Source organism: Cicer arietinum, chromosome 4 (assembly GCF_000331145.2).
Source record: "Cicer arietinum cultivar CDC Frontier isolate Library 1 chromosome 4, Cicar.CDCFrontier_v2.0, whole genome shotgun sequence".
NCBI lineage: Eukaryota > Viridiplantae > Streptophyta > Magnoliopsida > Fabales > Fabaceae > Cicer > Cicer arietinum.
In genome coordinates this window covers 62437262-62460565 of record NC_021163.2, presented here as the reverse complement: position 1 = coordinate 62460565, position 23304 = coordinate 62437262, and the positions used below count along the sequence as shown (strand labels likewise).

Genomic DNA, 23304 nt, shown 5'->3' with positions numbered 1-23304 from the left:
GCAAATCTATATAAGTTAGTCCAACTTTTTAAAAGGTCTTTTTGAGTTGAGCTAAAAAGATTTAAAAAAATTCGAGTTAAAAATATAAGGTTCAAGCCTTACATTATTTTGACGGATCTATGAAAAATCATGCCTTAAATACCGACTTAGTTCATTAAACATTGTTAAGTAGCTGTTGATAAATTCATTAAACCATAAAAAGTAATATGTTAAATACAAACTTAATATTTTAAAAATACCTGACTTAAATCTTGTAAACTACAACCTAATTTATTTCCACTCTTAATTATCATAAATTAGAGATTACACGATGTTTTAAGTAAACAAAAAGACTATACAATACTACCTTCATTTTAGTATAAGTAACATTTAAAGTTTCTTTTACAAAAATCAAGTATAAAATTATAAGAGTAATTTTACTAAATTATCTTCATTAGTCATTTTGATAATTTAAAATACAATATATTACATTAATTATTTAGAAAAATATATAATAGTTTGGAGAGTGATGTACAATATATTTATTTAGGACAAGTTTAGAACAATTGTATAGTTAAATAATATGTTTCATTAAAAAAAATATAATGTCACTATATAAGACAGAAGTATAACCATATAGAAGCAATGATACGCGTGACGTGGCATGCGCTGTGTGGATGTCTGAATGAGACATGCATTGAGAATTTGTGACAACATAATGTTTACTAAATTATTAGTTCGGTTTGGTAAGACAGTTAAATTAGACGAAAAAAGAGCTGTCATTGTACTTCAATGCTTCCCAATGCACATAATAACTACCGTTTTTTGGCATAATTTTGAAGTGCAACCGAAATGAGAAGAACTTGATGGCAATATATTAGTTGGAAAAGGAATAAAATCAGATTTTTTTTTCCTCTTGTCCAATCTTGAGTTTCTAGATTTTATTCTTTGGCCTTATTCAACTCCTACAACGTTTCTTTAAGCTATTCCCAAGGGTCGTGCTATCTGGCCGGTGCAATTTCCAAAGAACAACTATATAATTATTATTTAAAAATAAATAAAAAAACTAAATATGACTATGACTTCACCCAACACTCTTTGGAGACAAAAATTGGTATAAAAAAATGTACACAAAACATTCTATACTTGTGACGCGTGTAGAGAATGGGAGCGCAAGATTAGGCGGAATCTAAGGTTATAGCTTAATTATAAGTGACTATTTCCTGATTGTTTGTGCTTTTTGGCTTTGTTCGGGTAATCTGTGTGTTGGATTATACTAAGAATTTGAGGAATTTGATTAATCTTAATCTTATATATCCGATAAGCACAGCTTGGCTCCTAGCTTTTTGGTAGATATTATTCTCTTCGTTAAGCATACATGGGAACCAACAAGGGCGTTGTAATTTTTTTTACATGTATATGTATCTCTCTGTCCAAGAGATTTGAAATCTTGTAATTTGGATTGGATCTAAATTAATCCATAAAATTCAGATTGAACATTATCCATTATTTATATACTTTGTAAGGTGATATTTTATTTCATGTGAGATTATTAATGCACCTGTCACACTTAAGATTGAACATATGAAGTGTAATTCGAGTATGGTTCAATTGCAGTGACTTGGTAGTAGGTGGTCCAAAAGATTTTAAATAGTTTCTGATACTATCTTAAAATTTTAGTTGAGTTTAATACAATTCAATAAAATTGATTTGTAGAATAAGGACTATCCACCACAATTATAAATATTTTGTCGGACTTTATCTTATTCGATGATACTCTTGTAAAAAAATAGACTTAAGTTCATTTATAAATTGGACTAAATGGAATCAACTCTAAAATTAAATTATTGTTTAAAATATTATTATGGGATAGTAAGAAAATTGTGAAAAGTGGATTAGGTGTGGGTGATATGTTGGCTTATCCATTGTTTAGGCAAATGACGGTGGAGTTTGAGAAAATTAGTTTGTGATTTATACTTTCTGCAACAACAACAACAACAAAAAATCGTTGTTAAATGGTGGTGTGGTGGAGAGATATTCAAATAGTAGAAGTTGAGTTTGATTGATCAAGTTAATTTATTTTTAAAAAATTTGGAAAATGTGATTGACAATGAGATATATTCATTGTTTTGGCATGATCCTTGGATGAGAGATGTGGTTAAATAAATATATTTGTAGAATATTTAGTTTAGTTAATGATAAAAATGTCATTGTTGCTGATTTGGTGGTGAATGATGTAGTATGAATGCATAGTGTTCTGTGTTGGTTAGTAATTTTGTTTTGTAAGAAAATACTTTAGATAGGTGGATTTGGAGAAATGTTTTCAAGAAATGTTTTTAGTCAAATGAACATATCAGAACATTAAAAAGTCTCATTTATGTGATCACATGTGGAATAAAATTGTTGAGTGAATGTATCTCTTTTTTAGGAGATTATTAAAAAATAGACTTCTTACAAATGATAACTTTGTAGGCCGTCGAACAATCTCTACGACTCCACTTTGTGTCGGTATTTGCGATTTATCTTAAATTGCTTAGCACTTATTTGTAGAGTATGTAAATTGTGGTAATATTTAGAAGTTAGTCGTGGTTGAGATGAATATCAATAGTGCTTTTGTCAAATAGTATATTGGAACATGCTCAATCTTTTAATTGTTTATGTTTAATTCGTAAGATGCATTGTGAAATTTTGCATGTGGTTTCGATGATTTGTGAATGAGCTATTTAAAAAGCTCGAAATGCTATCATATTTCAATGAAAAGAACTGACTTTAAGTTTTGTTGTAAAATCTATTAAATTATGATCTTGGTGATGGCTTAAAATAAACGTTAAAGAATTTAAGTTTGAGCTTCATTAACGGTGAACAAAAATAAATCATTCATATTATATAAAACAATAAAAAATAATTCATAAATACAATTTTGTAGACAAATTAAATCTTACATAATTTATTAGAAACAAAAAAAAATTATCATGTTCATTTTAGTGATTTGATTATGACTTACAATAAATAATTTAATCTATCCAAAAAATTATTGTTAACGAAATACTTTCTTTCTACCGTGAGTAAGAATACATTAATACACAAGCTTTTATATGTGTACATCCATAACTCTCAAATATTTATTTAAAATTTTATTTTTTCTTTATCTTTCTCTACTTATGATCCTATAAATTTAAATCATCAATACAATATTACCTTCAGTCTCATTTATAAGAAAATAATAAAAATCGTCAAAATCAGTGATTCAATAATTGTTATAATTTTTTTGATTATTTTACATATATACTCTTATTAAACATTGCGACAAATTGAATACTCACTATTAATATTAAAAAGACAAATATTTATAAAAATAATTTAAACAATAAATACACTTTAAAAATTGTTATTTTTTTATGTATATAAAACTGAAAAATATTCCAAAAACTATCTTATATATAATACTAGACGGAGTATACCAATGTCTTTATTTCTATTTTTCACTATGTGTGTGTATGGTCTACAGTGTAGACACATCTTTTTCCTTAATATAATACAAAAACTAGGTTACGAATATTTTTTTTATGTACACATATTCCATATTTGAGTTAGAATCATTGTGTATTATATTAAAAAATAATAATATCATTATACTCCCACTAGATTAAAATATAAATAAAATAATAGTTAAAAAATGAATATATTTAATTAAAAATTCAAATTATTATATTAATTTATAATTTATTTAAAAATAATATTTTATTTAGAACCACAATTTCTCTCACAGCTGGAAGAAAATATTCCCACCCCTCACAACCCAAAACCTGGCCTGGCCGAGCCTGTTTCCACTCCTCACAGCTTTGACTTTTTTTGGGTTGAGATAATTGATGACGGTAACGTCAATACATTTCCGTATGTAGATGTACTTCGTTGCTGTTAGGGGTGGGAATAGGCTAGGCCAGACCAAGTTTTGAAAGACCTGAGTCTGACCTACGATTTATTTTTTAGGCCTACGGCCTACCATAGGCTTTTTTTCGGCATGACCTGACCTTTTTAAAAATTTGGTCTGGCCTGGAAGCCTATTTAAAATAATTTTTAAAAAGTATGAAACAAACATCCTTTAAACCCCAAAAATTAATTTTTTGTGTCAAATAATAGATTCTTTTTTCTGAAAAAAAACACACTAATTATTACCTCTTAAACAAATATGAAACGATTATTGAGTGATTGACTAATTGAACGTCTACCGAATATGGAATGACTACCAAATATGGAATCGCTATCGAATATGGAACAACTACTGAATATGGAATGCTCACTGAGTGATTGCCTAATTGATATAATTTAAAATAGGAAATAATATTGTTAATATAATAATAATAATAATAATAATAAATAATATTAATAAATAATAAAATATATATATAGGCCGGCCTATCAGGATTAATAGGCTTTTTTATAAGCATGAGTCTGACCTATTTAAATAAATAGGCTTTAAAAATAGCTTGAACCTAGCCTTTTTATTAAATAGGACAGGTCATGCCATAAGTAGGCTAGGCCATAGGCCTCTGACGGACGGCCTAGCCTATTCTCATCCCTAGTTGCTGTCAATTAAAACAAAATGACGAAAATAAACGAAATTGTAAAATATATCTAATGATTTTGTTTATTTTACCAACCCTCGTGTTAATTAATGAATGTCGAGTGGTTTTTTACGATATAAAGTGATTTTTTTTAATTGTACAAAAAAAAAGTGATTTTTTTAAGGAGACAATATACTAAGTAAAATAAAATGCATTTTTTATTTTGAAAAAAACGCAGGACATAATTAAAAAAAAAAAATTATAGTTGTTGAACAGAATATAAACCCCTTAGTTTACATTATTGTGTTTATGTTTTTATTAAACTTATATAAAACGTAAAAATTAGCAATATGTAGTTGGTCTAAGTGATAATTAAGATATTTAAATTAATGGTTTGAGATTTGATCTATATAGCTTTTGTGTCTTATTATGCATATAGAAAATCTAATTAAAAGAAAAAAGATCATCTTGCGTGCTATCTACAAATTTGTGGTGAAAGAATAATCGCTACAAAACGGAAGTCATATTTCTAATATCATTAACAAAAAAGGAAATCAGAAGTTTTGGATTGTAATTTGTAAATTATAGCTTTGCCCAAGGGATTTTTCTTATTCGGCTTCTTTTTAAATCATAGTTTGAAACTGATAATCAAACTCAACCACAACAGTATTATTTTTTATTCACCGGTTTGCACAATTTCATGAGCACATACATATAATTTTTTAGAGTTTAATGACTATATGCAGATGCTATATAAACTTTTATATGTAGTTATTCAATTATATATATAAATATTTATTTATTGAGATATTTTAAGAAGTAATTATAGCAAAGTGATATAATGATAATATGTATTGTGGATTTTGTAACTTTTTTATTTTGTGATAGCTAAAAACTTATTTAATCTTTAAACAATTAAAAACAATAATGTTTGGACCTAAAATAACAAAGTAATATAAAACTTAATATTCCAACTTGAAATTAAATAATTAGTAAAAAACTTGAAATTAAACAAGAAACCTACATTATTAAAAACTATTTTAGATAAATCTCATTCAATCATTTGTTTGGTGTTGCAACTTTTTAAGTAAAGACAATTTGCTAACGATGTCAAACCCAAAAATAAATTTACATACACGCGATCAAAATTAAATATAATTTCAGAAAACAATAGCAATATACAAACAAAAGAATCTGTCAAAAAACAAAAATCAAAATCAGATCGATATTTGAATGTTCCCAGTACAATTCCCCCGGACATTGCAATTGCAATATTATTAAAAGCACAAGTACTAGACCATTTCAAATACAGATATAACATGTCATAAACACTAGTAGCATAGCGATATAGAAAATTTGTGTTGAACGGGTATTATTTAGAGTTTTCTACATTTATTGCTCACATTTTTCAATAATTCTAATCTACATGAGAATCTAAATCTCTTTTCTTCTCCTATTTCTGATTTATTCAATGTTTTAAAAATCGAATTTAATTGAAAGGTTCAATCAGTTGACGATCTTTCATCTAATTTTATTGACCTTTAAACTGCTCAGATAATAAACCAACAAAAAATCACTAAAACTAGTCTAAAAGCTGGAATAAATTGGGAAAAATCGATGGTTAACTGATTCGAATTTAAAATGGTTTAAAAAATAAAAACAAATGTTAAAACAATATTGAGATCTGCAACGAGAATTAACCAACAAAATAAAAGAAAAAACAATTGCAGAGAAAAGACGAAAACAAATAACGTTATTGGTTTTCTATTAAAAACGGAGAACGTTATTGAACATAACTGAAAATCATAAAACGGAAGAGATTGTTTATCGTTCTCCTTTTTCTACAGTTTTGACAACTAGTTTTTAATCAATATAAACGAAAATTAAAGAGGGATATGAGAAGAATAACACCCAGATTTACGTGTTCAGTCTCAATTGATGAGACCTGAGTCACGGAAAAGCAAACAAGATTAGTCCACTATTGTTAATTGAACTTTACAAGATTAAGACCTTCTCAAGATTGATCTCCTAGTATCTATCATTGTTTATGAACCAACAATACTAGTCTTTTCACTCAATCTTTTTTCTCTAAAATTCTATGACTCTCGAATTGCATATGTCCCTCTCTCTCAATCAACAATTACCACTCGCAACAACACATTACAACATTCTACAATGCATTTACTTCTATAGTATTTAAAGACAAACTTCTTAACTAACTATAACTAACATTGTCTTAACTAAATTCAGTTATAGCTAACTAACTCCAAGTTGTTACTGATTTGAGACACACTTCACAACAAATTTTACTTATAAAAAGTTCAACTGCAAAGTTTTTTTGTTTATATTTTAAGACATTTTCAATTACTTTAGTGACTATTTTGAAGCAAATCAATGACAAAACTCTAAATATAAATATAGATATAGACACAACAAAGAAGACCAATACGAGAATAGTCTCACAAACATGGTAATTAAGAAGTAATACAATAACAATTCTATTTGTAAAGAGATATTACCGTGGTAGTTGCAAATAAATATTTTGACATTTTACATGTAATATATATCATGAATTATGATTTTTTTTATTGTTGTGAATCTAGAGAGGGATCAAGAAATTTTGATTAGTGGAGACAAAATCATATACTATAAATATTTATGTAAAAAAAATACTTATGTAATGAAATAATGACATAATTTTTTGGGGTCAATAGACGATACGACAAATACCATTATAAATTCACACAATTTTGAGGTTTTTGACTTTGATATAAGATATTCAACTTAACAAGATTCAATTGAGTTAGGACGAAATAATGAAACAATTATCACTGAGCAAAATTTAAAGACTACACTAAACTATAGTGTTTTTTTTATGGAATAAATTATATCAAAATATAAGACAATTCAACATTTACCAATTATAAATATAGATATAAGCACAACAGATAAGACCGATACGAGAATAGTCTCACAAACATGGTAAGAAGTAATACAATAACAATTCTATTTGTAAAGAGATATTATTGTGGTAGTTACAAATAAATATTTTGACATTTTACATGTAATATATCATGAATTATGATTATTTTTGTTGTTGTTGTGAATTTAGAGAGGGATGAAGAAATTTTGATTAGTGGAAACAAAATCATATACTATAAATATTTATGTAAAAAAAATACTTATGTGATTATATAATGACATAATTTTTTTGGGTCAATAGAGGATATGACAAATACCAATATAAATTCATACAAATGTGAGGTTTTTGACTTTAAAATAAGACATTCAACTTAACAAAATTCAATTAAGTTAGGACTCAAGGACGAAATAATGAAACAATTATCACTAAGTAAAAATTTAAAGACTACACTAAACTATGGTGTTTTTTTTATGGAATAAACTATATCAAAATATAAGACAATTCAACATTTACTAATTATATTTCTATATTTCTATGTGTTTTTCGCATTTGAAATTGTTATAGTTTTTTTCTTCTTCATTTTTTCAAATATATCTTTTACTCTTAATGTGATCAACAATTTAACTTTTATAGTTAAACATTTTCTTATTCACAAATAAAATTATTTAGTGGAGATAATACTTAATTTTTAACAAGAAAATAATAAATTTATTCAACATTTAAAGGCAAAATATACAAGTAAATGGGAGCAGCTACACCCAATTATCTGGTCGAAGATCCTCCCATGTGTGAAATTAACCTGCTAAGTTATATCGTTGTGAATTTTATGTTATTTTTTGTTTAATATTATTTAATATATTATATTAAAACATTAAAAAATATTTTTTATTATCACCAGTTCAATCACGGTTGAATTTCGATTAAATTTTAAATCAGTATTTGCATCGGTTCAACGTCTGATCAAATTTTCTGAACATTAGATTTATTCCACTTGAATTGTATAACAACATAAAGTTCTATTTTTTTATAATGATGCCATATGCAATTCTCTATATGCAGTAGCTAATTAATAATCGAACTCCTCACAAATTGCTTAAAATGTATGAGTCCCGTATCACTAGTAACTCCGTATGTTACGTCGCAATATTCTAGTTCTACCAAAATAAATAAAAAACATAAATAATTATTTTAGTCTATTAAATTATATAATACTATCATTTTTGATATCTGACTCAGCAAAAATTCAAATTAATTCATGTCAATTAATTTAGTCTTTCAATGTTATAAAAATTATATTATATTTTGATAGTAAATTGTTATAATATTTTTGTTAGATAATATTATTATATATTAATAGTAAGGGTATTTTAGACAATTCTAGACAATTCTATTCTTTTATATATATACTCATTGTAACCCTATTAACTGTGGTTTTGGTTCATTCTATGTTATGAAACCCTAGAGTGGTTGTTTCTCTTCTTCCTCTTGCTTTCTCTTTTCTTTGTTAACATGGTATCAGAGTCTATTTCGATCCTCATTGAACGATCCCGCTTCTATTCCGCTGTCGAGTTCCCAACAATTAGGGAATATAATTATAGTTTCTCTTTTCTTTGTTAACAATTAGGGAATATAATTAGGGATAACCTGGTGTTGTACGAACATGATTTCTCCCCCTACAGACGTCGTTTTACCGATCCGACCGTTGAAGACGAAGACCTGAATGTTGTGAACCTTCTGTCCAAAAATCAGCCAAATCCAACGGTTAACGAATGCGCAATCGATGTTTTTGTGAGACTGATTTAACAAAATCGGGAACAAGTCTCACAAAAACATCGATTGCGCATTCGTTAGCCGTTGGATTTGGCTGATTTTTGGACAAAAGGTTCACAATATTCAGGTATTCGTCTTCAACGGTCGGATCGGTAAAACGACGTCTGTAGGGGGAGAAATCGTGTTCGCACAGCACCAGGTTATCCCTAATTTATTTTGTCTCAATGATTGTGTTTGTCTCATTATTTGTATCGCTTTGAGAGAAGGTTTGGAGGTTCATTGTGTTGTTTTGAAAAATGGGTTTTGTGTTAATTTGTATGTTGGGACTTCTTTGGTTGAAATGTTTGTGAGAAGTTTGGTTTCTTGGACTGCTGTTATTGTTGGGTTTGCTAGGTGTGGGGATATGAGTGAGGCCAGGAAGCTTTTTGATGTTATGCCTGATAGAGATATTGTTGCTTCTAATGTTATGATTGATGGGTATGTGAAAATGGGGTGTATGGATTTGGCGAGGGATTTGTTTGATAAGATGAAGGATAAGAATGTTATTTCTTGGACTAGTATGGTTCATGGTTATTGTGAGGATGATGATGTTGTGGCGACTAGGTTTATGTTTGATTGTATGCTTGTCAAGAATGTGCTTAGTTGGAATGCGATGATTAGGGGATATTGTGAGAATAGACGACCACACGATGCGTTGAAGTTGTTTTGGAAAATGAGGGGACGTTTGGATGTGGAAATGAATAAAGTGACGGTTGTGAGTGTTCTTCCTGCTGTTGCTGATTTGAGTTCTTTGGATTTGGGTGTTTGGATTCATGGGTTTGTGCAAAGGAACCGACTTGATGAAGATGTTCATGTGTATGCTTTGGTTGATATGTATGCAAAATGTGGGGAAATTGGAAAAGCTAAATTGCTTTTTGAGGAGATGAATGAAAAAGATACATCGTCGTGGAATGCTTTGATAAATGGTTATGGTGTCAATGGTTGTGCGAAGGAAGCGTTAGAAGTATTCGCAGCAATGTTACGGGAAGGATTTGAACCGAATGAGATAACAATGACTAGTGTGTTATCTGCTTGCAACCATTGTGGTTTGGTAGAGGAAGGAAGAAGATGCTTCAAAGAAATGGAGAGATTTGGAATTGTGCCTCAGATTGAGCATTATTGTTGCTTCTTTTTTTTGGTCGCTCCTTTTTCGGTTTGATTTTTTGTTGGCTTGGTTCTTCTCTTTGATTGTTGCTTCTTCTTTGGTGACATCCCTCTTGTCCCCCTGGCTGTCCAACCACCTCCTGCGATTGTTGATCCTCATCGTTACCCCTCTCGTCATCATCTTCAGCATAGAATCATTACTCTACTGTTTGTCTCTTCTTCTTTACAGATTGCTGATTTGTTCACAAAGATGCATTCCATTAAACGTTTTCGTTTTTTTAGTTGACAAACTCTCGATGCTCCATGTTAATGCATCGTGAGTTTGAGGGGAGATGTTAGATAATATTATTATATATTAGTAGTAAGGGTATTTTAGACAATTCTAGACAATTATATTCTTTTATATATATACTCATTGTAACCCTATTAACTGTGGTTTTGGTTCATTCTATGTTATGAAACCCTAGAGTGGTTGTTTCTCTTCTTCCTCTTGCTTTCTCTTTTCTTTGTTAACAATTTTAATAGTATACTATTTCTTTTGAGGATTTTTATGATAATAAGTTGTATCTTTTAATAATTATTTTGATAATTCAAAAATTAATTTAAATTTTTTATTGAATAAAAAAATAAAATAATAACATCCTATATTTTCAAAAACTAAAATGATTGATATGCATTAAAAAAATTAAAAAAAATGTCATGCCATATCTCAACAAGGTTTTTCTTTAGGCAGAAAAGACTCTTTAAATCCCAATCAAATATTTAAGACCTTTTTTGGCGTTTAAAAAGGCCAATTTTTAGTTTTATTACTAAAGGTCAAAAAACCTTTGTTTAGTGTTTATTAGCAGATTCTGTAACTTTGTTAAAACAAATTGTATCGCCCAAATTTTCTGAAAACTTTCCATCTATGTATGTGAGGGCGACAAATTAGTTCTGTCCAAATTTATAGAACAGCTCTGTTACTTTGTCAAACACACGAAGGCATACTAAGTTGGTGTAGCTTGATACATGCTATATAGGGGTGGGAATAGGTCAGACCAGACCAGACTTTGAAAGACCTGAGTCTGGCCTACGGCTCATCATAGGTTTTTTTTTCGGTCTGACCTGTCCTTTTTAAAAGTCTGGTTTGACCTGGAAGCCTAAAAGTCTATTTAAAATAATTTTAAAAAATATGAAATAAACATCCTTTAAACCCTAAAAAATAATTTTTTGTGTCAAATAATAATTTTTTTTTCTTCTGAAACAAACACACTCATTATTACATTTTAAACAAATATGGAAGACTACTTAGTGATTGACTAATTGAACAGCTACCAAATATGAAATGACTACCAAATATGGAATGGTACCGAATATGGAACAACTACTGAATATGGAATGCGTAATTGCTTAATTGATAGAATTTAAAATAGGAAATAATATTATTAATATAATAATAATAAATAATATTAATAAATAATAAAATATATATAGGCCGGCCTGTCAGGCTTAATAGACTTTTTTATAAACCTGAGCCTGACCTATTTAAATAAATAGGCTTTAAAAATGGCCTAAGCCTAACACTTTTATTAAATAGGTCAGGCTATACCAGATCATAAGTAGGTCAGGCTATAGGCCCCTGACGGACGGCCTAGCCTATTCTTCCCTAATGCTATATGTGTCGGTCATACATTTTAAAATATTACTAATAATAATTTGTATGCCTTTAATACATCAGTTAGACCTGAAAACACTAATTATTGTCTTACTTTTGAATAAAAAACATACATTATTCAGTTACTATTTTATATTTAAATTATTAGCTTTTGACAATTTTTATTTTGTCTTTTATACAATTTGCTTCTAATTTTATTTAAAATTTGTGAAAGTTAAGTATGCAAATTTAATCTTGATTTGGACTAATTTGGATGCAAAAATAAAATGATTTAAGAAAACATTATATTAGACGAATAATTACCATGTAACTAGAATTTGCACCTCAAATCCGAGATTAATGTATACAACTTATAAATCATCTCGAATGCAAGATATATATATATATATATATATATATATATATGAGTGATGGTCCGTTGAGATTAACTCTATAATGAGTTGTCCTATTTAATAAATCAATATAAACGATGAATTTTATTAATTCAACTGTTCAATCAAAAATTCTTATTGAGTGATGATTAACACCAGTTTTTTTTATAAAATATTAAAACCATTTGATAATTCGTTAAATAATTTCAAATGAATATATAATAACCGTTTAAAAATATAAGTGAATATCAATGACTAAATTATATAACTACATATTTTAAATTTATATAAAATTTCTTGTGTTTCATCATTAATATATTATGTCAATAATCAACAGTTAAATTAGTAAAATTTATCATTTATATTAAGTTATTAAATAAAGTAATTTATCATCACATAATTGCTCTTAAATCAACGAATCCTCACCCTATATATATATATATAGAAATATTGATAATTAATACAACTCGTTAAGGGTGATTTTGTGTGTGCTGTGCTTGTATATATCAACCATTATCCAAATATAAAGTGTAGATATGCAAGTTCCAACTGCCAAGATAACATGATATATGTGAGAGTATAAAAATTAAAAAGAGTATTGAACATGCATGGTTAAAAAATTGCTAATTTTAAAGGCATTGTATAAAAAATGGTATAAGAAGAATTATTGAACACGGATTGTACATTATTAATCCTAAAACCCTATCTCTATCCTTATTGTTGGTAGTTAATTTTAATGTAGGAATTGAAACAAAAGTTGATGAACTTGTTACATACTTGTACCACAAAGAGACAATGAGCGAGTTCCACGGTTGCTATGTCGGTCTTAAAAGTACTCTTAAGAATACGAATAATATTGTAAGATTCATCCCACGATGTGCCAAACCTTGTGACTTCAAATTTTTTATTACCTTACACAATTCCTTTTCTTTATTATATTAATGGAGACTCCCACGTTCGTTGTTCATTATCATAAACACGCACGCTAATCTCACAGGTTCTTCTAACCTCTAAGTACATCACTATCACAATTAATTAAAACACTTGTAATTAATCTCACTTAATTAGTCACCTCTCAATGATTACACTTAGACCCCCTTCATTCCCCTGTTTTCATTCCAAGTACACTTTTTTAAATAAATCTAATTAATATGTTTAAATTAAAGCGGAAGATATAGAGTTGACTTGATGATTGATTTAAACGTGTTAAAAAGTAAAATAATAAAAAGTTCGTAAGATCAATCATACCGTCAGTAAAATACTAACAAGTCGATCAAGTTGTACAATCAATACATTACAAATAGGGGTGTTCATGGTGCAAAAACTGAACCGCATTAGACCACATTAATGGTTTGATTCAGTTATTGAAAACCACTTTTAAATCAAGTTAAATGCAGTTCTGAACCGGTTTAAAACTGGTTTATAAATCTAAACTAGTTTAATATTTTGAACAAATTTTTAGTTAAAATCAATTCCAAAATAGTTATTTGAAAAAAGATGATTTTTTTTTAAATATATTTTTTTATAACCAAAATGCCACAAATTGAAAATATATTACGCGATTGCCCTAATTTTTTAATTCAATAAGAGGTCGCTTCCCGAGCCAGCGACCAACTGAAACCCATTTTTTTAAACTCAATATGAGGTCGCTTCCCTATGGAGAGATTTGCTGCTAACAATTCAAATTTTTTTTTTCATTTTAACAATTGTTATTACTTATAAATTAAAATTAATTAAATTATTTTAAAAATAAAAATATTAATAATAAAGTAAAATAAAATACATTAATAAATAATTATGATAATTATAATTAAAAATGATTATAATTAAAAATAGTAAATTATATTATAAATTTCAAACAAAATACATTAAAATTGAAGAAAAAAACAAATCAAAATTTAAACATATAATAATAATAATCATAATAATAATAATAATAATAATAATAATAATAATTAAAAAAAATTATATTAATAACATGAAAATGAAACTAAATATATTAAATTAACAAAAAAAATATATCACATTTGAGAAGAAAAAAACATCAAATTTATATTAATTGTGTCTACCTAAATGATTCAGTTCCACATCTAGGATGTCGTTGAACTCGTTTAGCTCTTTGAACGAGTCGAGGTTCTTTCGATATATCTTGATTTTGATCATTATCCTCAATGTAAGTTGTAGGTAGATTAGAACCAAACTCAGTTCCAATTATCATCAATCGCACGCCTCATGTCAACCTCATAGTACGTTTTCATGTCATCTGGTGGTTGTGGTATTTGTTGATGGAATTCGAACTGAAGTGTGACTCTATTTGTATGATGATTTTCAACAATATGATAACAATACAGATAGGTACATGCAGTCCAAGTGACCCTCTCTTCTTCGGAAACTTCATGTTGGAACCCGAAATAAGGTCTCCAATAAAACTGATATATAAAAAATAATGAAAATTCCCCAGACTCAAAATTTTATGGAAGCAAGTGGCAATTATTTTAATCCACCTACAACTTACATTAATGATAATGATTAAAATCAGGATGAACCAGAAGAACCTCAACTCGTTCAAAGAGCTAAACGAGTTCGACGACATCCTAGATGTGGAACTGATGAAGGTCATTTATGTGAACATCATTAATATAAATTTGATATTTTTTTTCTCAAATGTGATGTATTTTTTTCGTCAAAATTATTTTTTCTGAAAAAGTAGGGCAATCGCATAATATGTTTTCAATGTGTGGCATTTTGGTTATAAAAAAAAGGGATATTTAAAAAAAAAAGAATCTTGAAATTCTTTAGATAAAAAAATATTAAAAAAAAATTCGATCGAAAAATAATTTCGTAATTTTTGAATTTTTTTTTGAGAAAAATAGATATAAAAAATTTCTCGATAAAAAAAGTTTCAATTTTTTTTTTCAGAAAAAATATGTTTTCGGTTTTTTCTCAAAAATTTTGTAAGAAAAAAAATCTTAATTGAGGTTAAAAAGAATTTAAAATTATTATACTAGTTTTTGAATTAAGTTTGATTAACCGAATTATTTTAAATATGTAGTTCAATTCATGAACTATTTAAATAGTTTAGTTTATTGTGTTGCAGTGCAATCCAATTTATAAATATGGTTTAATTAACCATATTTTTGGACACCCCTAATTATAAATTGATATACTTAACTTCTTCTAATGATAATTTATTTATTTAAAATATTTAAACAATATTCTTAAAGCACTTGTTAATGCAACACCCATAAATTAAACCTCATTGAGGAATTATATTATTGTAAATTATCATGCCATAATATTTGGTCCCATATATGAGTTGTCGTTTGCCTTGTACATGACCCCCTAAGTGGACTTCTCCAAGTTTAGTTGCATAGAACTAGGACCTTTCCATCACAATAATTACAATTTTAATATTTCAATTTACAAATTAAGTCAATGCTTATACTGCTAACAGTTTTCTTGGGATTGAGTATAAATATGTCCACAACTTTTTTCTTATACCAAAGAAACATTTTAATTAGCTTTACAAAAGAACAACCCTTTTTTTTTCTTCCTTAGGCAAACTTTTTCCAAGTATATTATATATTACATTATTAATATGGATTCTTTAGGAGCTTCTTTCCTTGATGGAGAATGGGATTTCTTTCGCAAAATGTTTGCTAATGAGGATCATGAATATTACTCATCACAATTTCTTAGCCAAAATTCACTTTTGCAAGAAGAAAATGATGGATTGAACAATGAAACACAATCCACATTTTCCTCTATTGAAGCTTGTGAAAATGAGCCTATGATTTATTCTTTTGATCATGATCATATTTCAAACTCACAATATATTTCTCAAGAGAATAGTTATGGTAGCAAGTGTAGTGACATTGATAATACAAACTACTATTTTAGTTATGATGGTAATGTATTAGCAAATAATATTAATACTTTTATATCATCCATGGATTTTTGCGCGGATGATAAATTTTTTGCTTCTTCTATCACACCCTTTAATGAGATTGTTATGGAAGAGAGTGTTAACATGAATGAAGATGCTGCAAGTGATGATAGATTGGAGAAAAATGATTATAGTACTCAAATTATGCAACTCAAAAGGAAACTTGATGTGATAGACGTGGAGGTTCCTATTGAAGAAAAAATTATAAACAACAAAGCAGACAATCAGAAGAAAAAACCTCGTGTTTCAAAAGATGTAAGTTTTTATTAATTTGCCTCTAATCTTAATTGATTAATCAACATTGAATCTCAAGTAACTAATGAGTCTAAAAAAACAACGGACTGTGCAGGAGATTAGAGTTTGAACTCTGGCAAATTGAAACAATCTTTGATTATATTTCATTAACTTATTGACTGAATTCCAGATTACTAGTCTTTTCTTTGAGAATCAAGGGTTAAAACTAAAAATAAATAAATTAACATTGATGGTGCAAGTTTGTAACAATTTGTGTTTGACAATTATCAGGGGTGCATGAAAAATGCAAGGTGTAAAAAGAACCAAAAACTTGGTAGCAATGAAGAGGAGAGAGAAGAGAGTAATAGAGGATCAATTAATGGACATAGCTCTAGTAGTAACATTTCAGATGAGGATAATGTTTCTCAAGAAAATAGTGGAGGAACTACTTCAGGATCTAAATCTGCTCTCAATTCAAATGGGAAGACAAGAGCTAGTAGAGGATCAGCAACAGATCCCCAAAGCCTATATGCAAGGGTAATCAATTAATTCAATTAATCAAACAAAAACACTACCTTTATAAGGTTCTTGATTTGTCTAGAATAGAACAAACATGTGCATTTCATATGAAAACAAAAATTAATTTGTGCATATGTATGATACTTATAATTTTATTTTTGAACTTTGCAGAAAAGAAGAGAGAGGATAAATGAGCGACTAAGAATCCTACAAAATCTTGTACCAAATGGAACAAAGGTAAATATAGTTTGTGTTATTCTTGTTTTAATATTGGAGTTGGGGGAATTTCATATGCCAAATTCATTGAAGTAATTAATTTGATAGATGCTTTTGTATAAATATACAGGTTGATATAAGTACAATGCTTGAAGAGGCAGTGAATTATGTGAAATTTTTGCAGCTTCAAATCAAGGTATATTACACAATAGGATATATTATGGATTGCATAAAATTTAAATCATTGTTTTAGAAATAATATATTTATTTGTTAAAAACTATTACTTATCATAACCATTTTTTCATTGTTCTTTTTATGTAGCTTTTGAGCTCTGATGATATGTGGATGTACGCACCACTTGCTTATAATGGACTTGACATTGGACTCAATCTCAATAATCTCAAGAGTTCTCTACCACTATGATCAGCTTCAAAGATTTTTTACTTTGTTTAATTATTGTAATAACTATTAAAGGAAAAGCAATTCCTTAGAAAGGGAAACTAAAAAGAAAAACATATAAAATGAAATGAGCAATATATAATATGTATTCTTATTGGCGGATGTGAATAAAATAGCAATATCATGCTCAAAGATATTAATGATGTGAATAAAATAGTAATATCATGCTCAAAGATATTAATGACTTTTTTTTTCATTAATCACGTGGGATAGTCTCTTTCTGACTTTTGTGAAAGCAATTAAATGATTAAGCAGCCATCTTTGTTGCTCTAACTTCTACCTCATGAATTGACCAACGCTAAAAAATATGTTGACCTTGTTAAAGTAGTATATTGTAGTGCATCAACTATGGATCTTTATATATGCAGATTAGTCATGTGTATTAGTGCCAAATTTGCAGTTAGAAACCATAGGAGAGGATATACCCTTTGAGTCATGGGTATAATCTTTAATATGATCAGTTATATTATCGTATTGTATAGTTATTTACCGAGCATGGAAACAAGTAGTTAATAAATATATAAATAGTATAAGTTACTTTTTAATTACTAGCAATAAAATTCACTAAAAAAATCAATGAAATAATAAAAGTAGTTAAAGACAAGAATAACATTGATATGAAGAGTGCTTGTATTTTTTTAACTAAAGACTTCCCCAATTTAAAAATAGCAATTAACTTAATCATATCAACTCCTATATTTGATATTTTTTTAAACAATCAAATAATTGTACCAAAAATAAAAACAATCATATTAACTCTTAGATAACTATAGCCAGGACAAAATGATATATATATATATAGGTAAAATTACACTTCGCAACAAGATGAAATATTGATTTTTTATTAATTGTTTGTTAATATTTTTAAACAACCGTAATAAATAACAATAAATGAATTTTGTTTTTTTAAAACAAAATTTTTCAATCTAAATATTTAATTTTGGTAAAAAAAATCTAAATATATTAAACTTTAATAAGAGCCAAATTCATAGCCAAGAATCTATTTTCCAAATTCTGTTCGAGGAGAATCTCGACTCTCCACTCTCCACCACCATGTCCTCCGTTGAACAGCCTCTAAAGAAGCGAAAGCTCTACGACTCTTCACCGTCGGACTCCCCACACTCTCCACCGCCGCAGCCGGAATCAACCGCCCCCTTTCCTCAAACCCTACCTCCTCAACCGTTCTCTCAGGATGAGATTCTCGCCAAGCGAAGAAATAAAGACGCAATTCGAAACCTCTACGAATGTCACAAGCGAATTAAACGTTGCCTCTTACAGAAACACGTTCCACCCACACCTGATCTTGACCAGAACTATCTTGCTCTCATCGCTTCTTCCAGAGGTAACTGCTTTTTTGTTTTCTTTCTTAAGTCTTTTTGTTGCTCAACTATAATTTATTCGTATATCAGTCAACTAGGGTTTTAGGATGTATTTGCGTGTCATCGAATCTTCATTTTACTGTAGATGAATTTTACTATCACCTCAAATAGCTGCTATAGCATAGCGGAAATTGAACTAATTGTTATTGCGCTATAGCACTGTAGTGTAGTGGAATTTCAACTAACTGCTATTTTCTGGGATCTGCAATTAGCAACACTTGTTTCTATGGAGATTACTGTAGAATTGAAAACCATTTGCTCTCCGAATTCACCTAGTTTGGTGTTTGTTTGCATCAATATGTAGTTTCTGTAATTAGCTTCTCCGGTTTGGTGTTTGTTTGTTTGTTTGGAGTATTGAAAATGAAAAGAATGATCTCTAATATTGTTTGGAATGATATGTGATCAAAATTTCAATTCACGTTGAAATTGAAATAATTTGTGTGTGATTATATCTCTTGATTGAATAGCTTATTCAGTTATTCTTACTACTTATGCTTGAATTTTTAAATCATTTCATTGCAAATTTTATTTTGAAGTTATATTTCTTGGACATGTGCTGAAGATTGCCAAATCTCTGTGATGTGATTTGCTTGGAGTAGAAGTGTCAATGCAGTTATAGGGAAATCTTTGTTTTCTTTGGGTTACCTAGTGTTTTCAATTGTGGATCGCATAATATAGCAATATGTTCAAATTCCACTATGCTACATTGTTATAGCGTTGCTAAAGCCACTATATGACAACACTTGGTACTAAATTGTGTATCGCAGAAAAATAGTGGTTTGATTGCCCACTACCCTGAATAATAGTTGGGTATATAGTCATTAAATGAAATTGTATGGTAATGTTAAAACCAGGAGCAGAAACAGAATAGCGAGAGGAGAATTCGACGCAGAATATAACATGTTTCAACCAAGCAAACAATAAACCTTCATGCACAGGCAAAATAGAGTGAAGAATCAATATGACAATGACGTTTACAAGGAATAACTGCTAAACACTTAAGTCCTAATCCACCCAAACACGAATTTGACTGAGATGTAAAATACTCCAATGGCCACCACCTAATTACTGATTCAGCTAATTTTCAGCTTGATCTCTCCTTTTCCACTAACCTGTGTAGAAATTTGATGTTTGGTTGAATCACTGAGGTCAACTGCAACTTTTCGTACTTTTGTTAGTGTCATAAATGGAGAAATAATGCTTCATCGCCAACTGATATATTTACCATCTAGCTGCTCTGTTGTTACCTGCAGTGATGTGATGCGTTTCTTTTACCCATGTTAGCATCTAGGATTATTGGGTCTCCCCGCTTAAGGTCAAATCAGTTGCAGAAAAAACAAGATATTTAGTTTTCAATATCACCTCAAATAGCCGTATCTGTACATCATGTGGTGTGATTTTGTCACTTGAATAAAAGCTTAATATGCAAGCATACTATATTCTATTGCCCATATTGTTGAGGAACTGATAGAATAATTTTCCTTGATTGGAATTGGGATTCTCTTTTGCTCAAAGTGAAAATTTTATAATATGACAGGTTGTATGAGTGTAAAAAGAATTGTGGCCGATTTTATTCCTCGATATGCATGTCACTGTCCAACAGCTTTGGAAGCTGCAACTAAAGTGCTTATCAATATGCATAACTGGAGTTTGGCATTGATCAGTAAGGAAGGGGATTCCAGTGGTATTGCATTTGAAACTGCCAAAGCCTGTATATTCGGCCAGGCTGATATTTGCTGCACTGCTTCTTCCGTAGCACCAACATCAGCTGTAATTAGAGGAATTTGCTCAACAGTTTTCCAAAATGTGCTCACCTTCTTTGTTGTCTCATTTGAGGGAAAGGATGTCTTAAAGATTATTGACAAGAATTTCTTGAATATGCAAGATAACCCTGAGGTCTTTTCTGAATTAAAACAAAAGGTTTTAGATGAAGATGAATCTTCATTGACTAATTTGTTCAAGCTGTGTGCATTATGTCTACTTTGGATATTCTTCTCTTGTCCAAAAGAAATGCTTGCAGCTTGTTTGGAACTCTTAGGCTCCACCACAAAAGATGGAACTTCTAATGAAGGACAGCATTTTTTGGGCCTGATGACTAGCATGTTTAATGATGAAGCAGATCACCTTTTGGATAGAGAAAATGATGGTCCTAAATCATGTATTGATTCTATTGGGGAAGGCATCAAAGAGATTGAGGTTGGCGAGAAAATTATCACTGATGAAAACCATATCTCTGATGCTATTCGAAAGAGCTGCTTGCTTATGCTGGTAATACTTCATATTTTTTATCGTCTTAGACACGCACGCACAGATATCTAACCTATATATATATATATATATATATATATATATTATTGACTTCAGTGTTGTCAATTGGGGATTGCAGAAATTAGTTGTTTGTTCAAATTCTGCCATGCTATAGTGCTATAACGCTGCAATAGCGGCTATTTGACAACACTTTGTACTAAATAGCGTATTGCGGAGCAATAGCGATTTGTTCAAGTTCCACTATGTTATAGCACTATAACACTGCTATGTCGGTTATTTGACAACACTGATTGACTTGTATGTATTTTATATTTTTTGTCACGCTAGCTTTTTTTTTTGTAATTACATGCATGGTCTCTTTTTCTATTGTGAACTTTAGTATTGATCTATTCTGAAAGTTATTTTTGCAACTTGGAAGACCATGCCGTTTTTGTAATGTGATCTCTCTCTTGGAAGAATTGCACCTATATGCCCTTATCTATCATTTAAACTTTTGCTAGCGTAGTCATAAAATAGTTGTGTGCATAATATTATAGAAACTTAAGTTGACTCGAAGGCCTTTCTTGTAAAGCAGAAAACATTTATTATTGTCATTGTGTGAAAAAGATGCATTGGTATAGCATAGCTCTATTGTCGATTGCGACGGGATAGCATGCGATCCCGGAATTGCAGTGCGCCAGACGGCCGCATCGCGGCAGGGCTTGAAAACGCCATCAACAGGTACGGCGCTCGCAGCCACCAATCGCATCCTAAACGCGCTGAAGCGTTTTACCCGACCCGGTATACTGCCTCGCGACTGTGTTTTAGGTTTTTTTTGATTTTTTTTATTTCATTAAGGGTATTTGAGTCTTTTCGCACCCACTGAATCTCTATTATTTTATTAATATACTAAACCTCTGTTTCTTCTTCTTAGTGATTAACAACCTTTCTTCTACTTCCTCAGAAGTCAGAACACGACCTTTCTTCTTCTCTCACTGCTTCAGTTTTCCACTGTTTTGCTCCTCTGTTTTGTTTTCCACTGTTTTGTGCCTCTGTTTTATTTTCCACTGCTCTATTTTGATGTTAGATTTTGGTTATGAAATATGAAGTATGATTACCCCTTTATTTTTGCTATTTTTTAGTATTTTTGTCTACTATTTGTATTTTACGTTCAGCTTATATACTTTTTTTTGTCTTCACAATAGTGGTCATCTCGCTATCCCATTTTCGGGGTTGGGCGCTCGGCTCTGCTATCCAAGACTGAAAACATAGTTTCATAGTCAAGCTTCCAAAAAGATGCATCGGTTATAGCATCCATAATTTGCATCACCTCTTTCATAGTGAAGTTGAATGTTGCCACATCTAGTAATAGGAGCACAAGATCTATTAGCAACGGTAATGTGTCTCTTTTTGGATAGTGGGGAGTAGGATACCAAATATTATCTCTATCCCTAATCTTTGGTCCTTTAAGGTATAAGCATGAATATTAAGAAATAATGAAGTTAGATAAGTTTAGACCCTTTTACCCTAAATTCATTTAGTAAAAGTAACATTCATTTAATTTATGCTTGTACTTATTGTAAGGGTATAAAGTAAAAAACATCCTTAGTTGTATCTTAGATAACTAAAAGAACTAACGTTTTGAGACAAAATTAAAAAGCTTAAAGGACCAAAGATTTGGGACAAGGGAGTATGAACAACACCGTCATATACACTGATGTCAAGTATCCATAAATAATACCAAATTATAGCATCAATGACATTAAGAGAACTCAAGGATGAAAAGGCCACCACAGATATATTGTCTAACATAGTAGTGAAATGGCAGCAACAACTCGTAACTTGAGAAGACTCAAACGTGGAGTCACAAGCTAGAAGTGGCCTGGATCAAACCATGT

General features: G+C 29.5%; 2 protein-coding genes across 5 annotated transcripts in view; both read left to right on the top strand.

The window, feature by feature from the left end:
• Positions 1–15921: 15921 nt before the first annotated feature.
• Positions 15922–18312, top strand: LOC101488422 (uncharacterized). Its single transcript, XM_027334173.2, has 5 exons — positions 15922–16606; positions 16877–17122; positions 17276–17341; positions 17451–17516; positions 17643–18312. Exons 1-5 carry the CDS (start codon positions 16004–16006, stop codon positions 17742–17744), a joined length of 1083 nt encoding a protein of 360 aa, XP_027189974.1. The 5' UTR covers positions 15922–16003; the 3' UTR covers positions 17745–18312.
• A 446-nt stretch (positions 18313–18758) lies between these two features.
• LOC101514792 (uncharacterized) overlaps positions 18759–23304 on the top strand; it is a 12128-nt gene continuing 7582 nt past the window's right edge. For 3 of the 4 annotated variants that reach the window (XM_004498946.4, XM_004498944.4, XM_012715337.3), the window contains exons 1-2: positions 18759–19122; positions 20697–21427. In XM_004498946.4, the coding sequence (XP_004499003.1) occupies positions 18834–19122; positions 20697–21427 (1020 nt within the window). In that variant the 5' untranslated portion in view covers positions 18759–18833. The remainder of the gene's footprint in view (positions 19123–20696; positions 21428–23304) is intronic. The other variant, XM_004498945.4, reaches the window with a different exon arrangement.

What these genes read in the sequence shown, in the direction of transcription:
- LOC101488422 (XM_027334173.2), top strand. Translation starts at nt 16,004, where the DNA reads ATGGATTCTTTAGGAGCTTCTTTCCTTGATGGAGAATGGGATTTCTTT. An exon ending in AACCTCGTGTTTCAAAAGAT is followed by an intron (nt 16,607 to 16,876) that starts GTAAGTTTTTAT and finishes GACAATTATCAG; the next exon opens with GGGTGCATGAAAAATGCAAG. An exon ending in TTGTACCAAATGGAACAAAG is followed by an intron (nt 17,342 to 17,450) that starts GTAAATATAGTT and finishes ATAAATATACAG; the next exon opens with GTTGATATAAGTACAATGCT.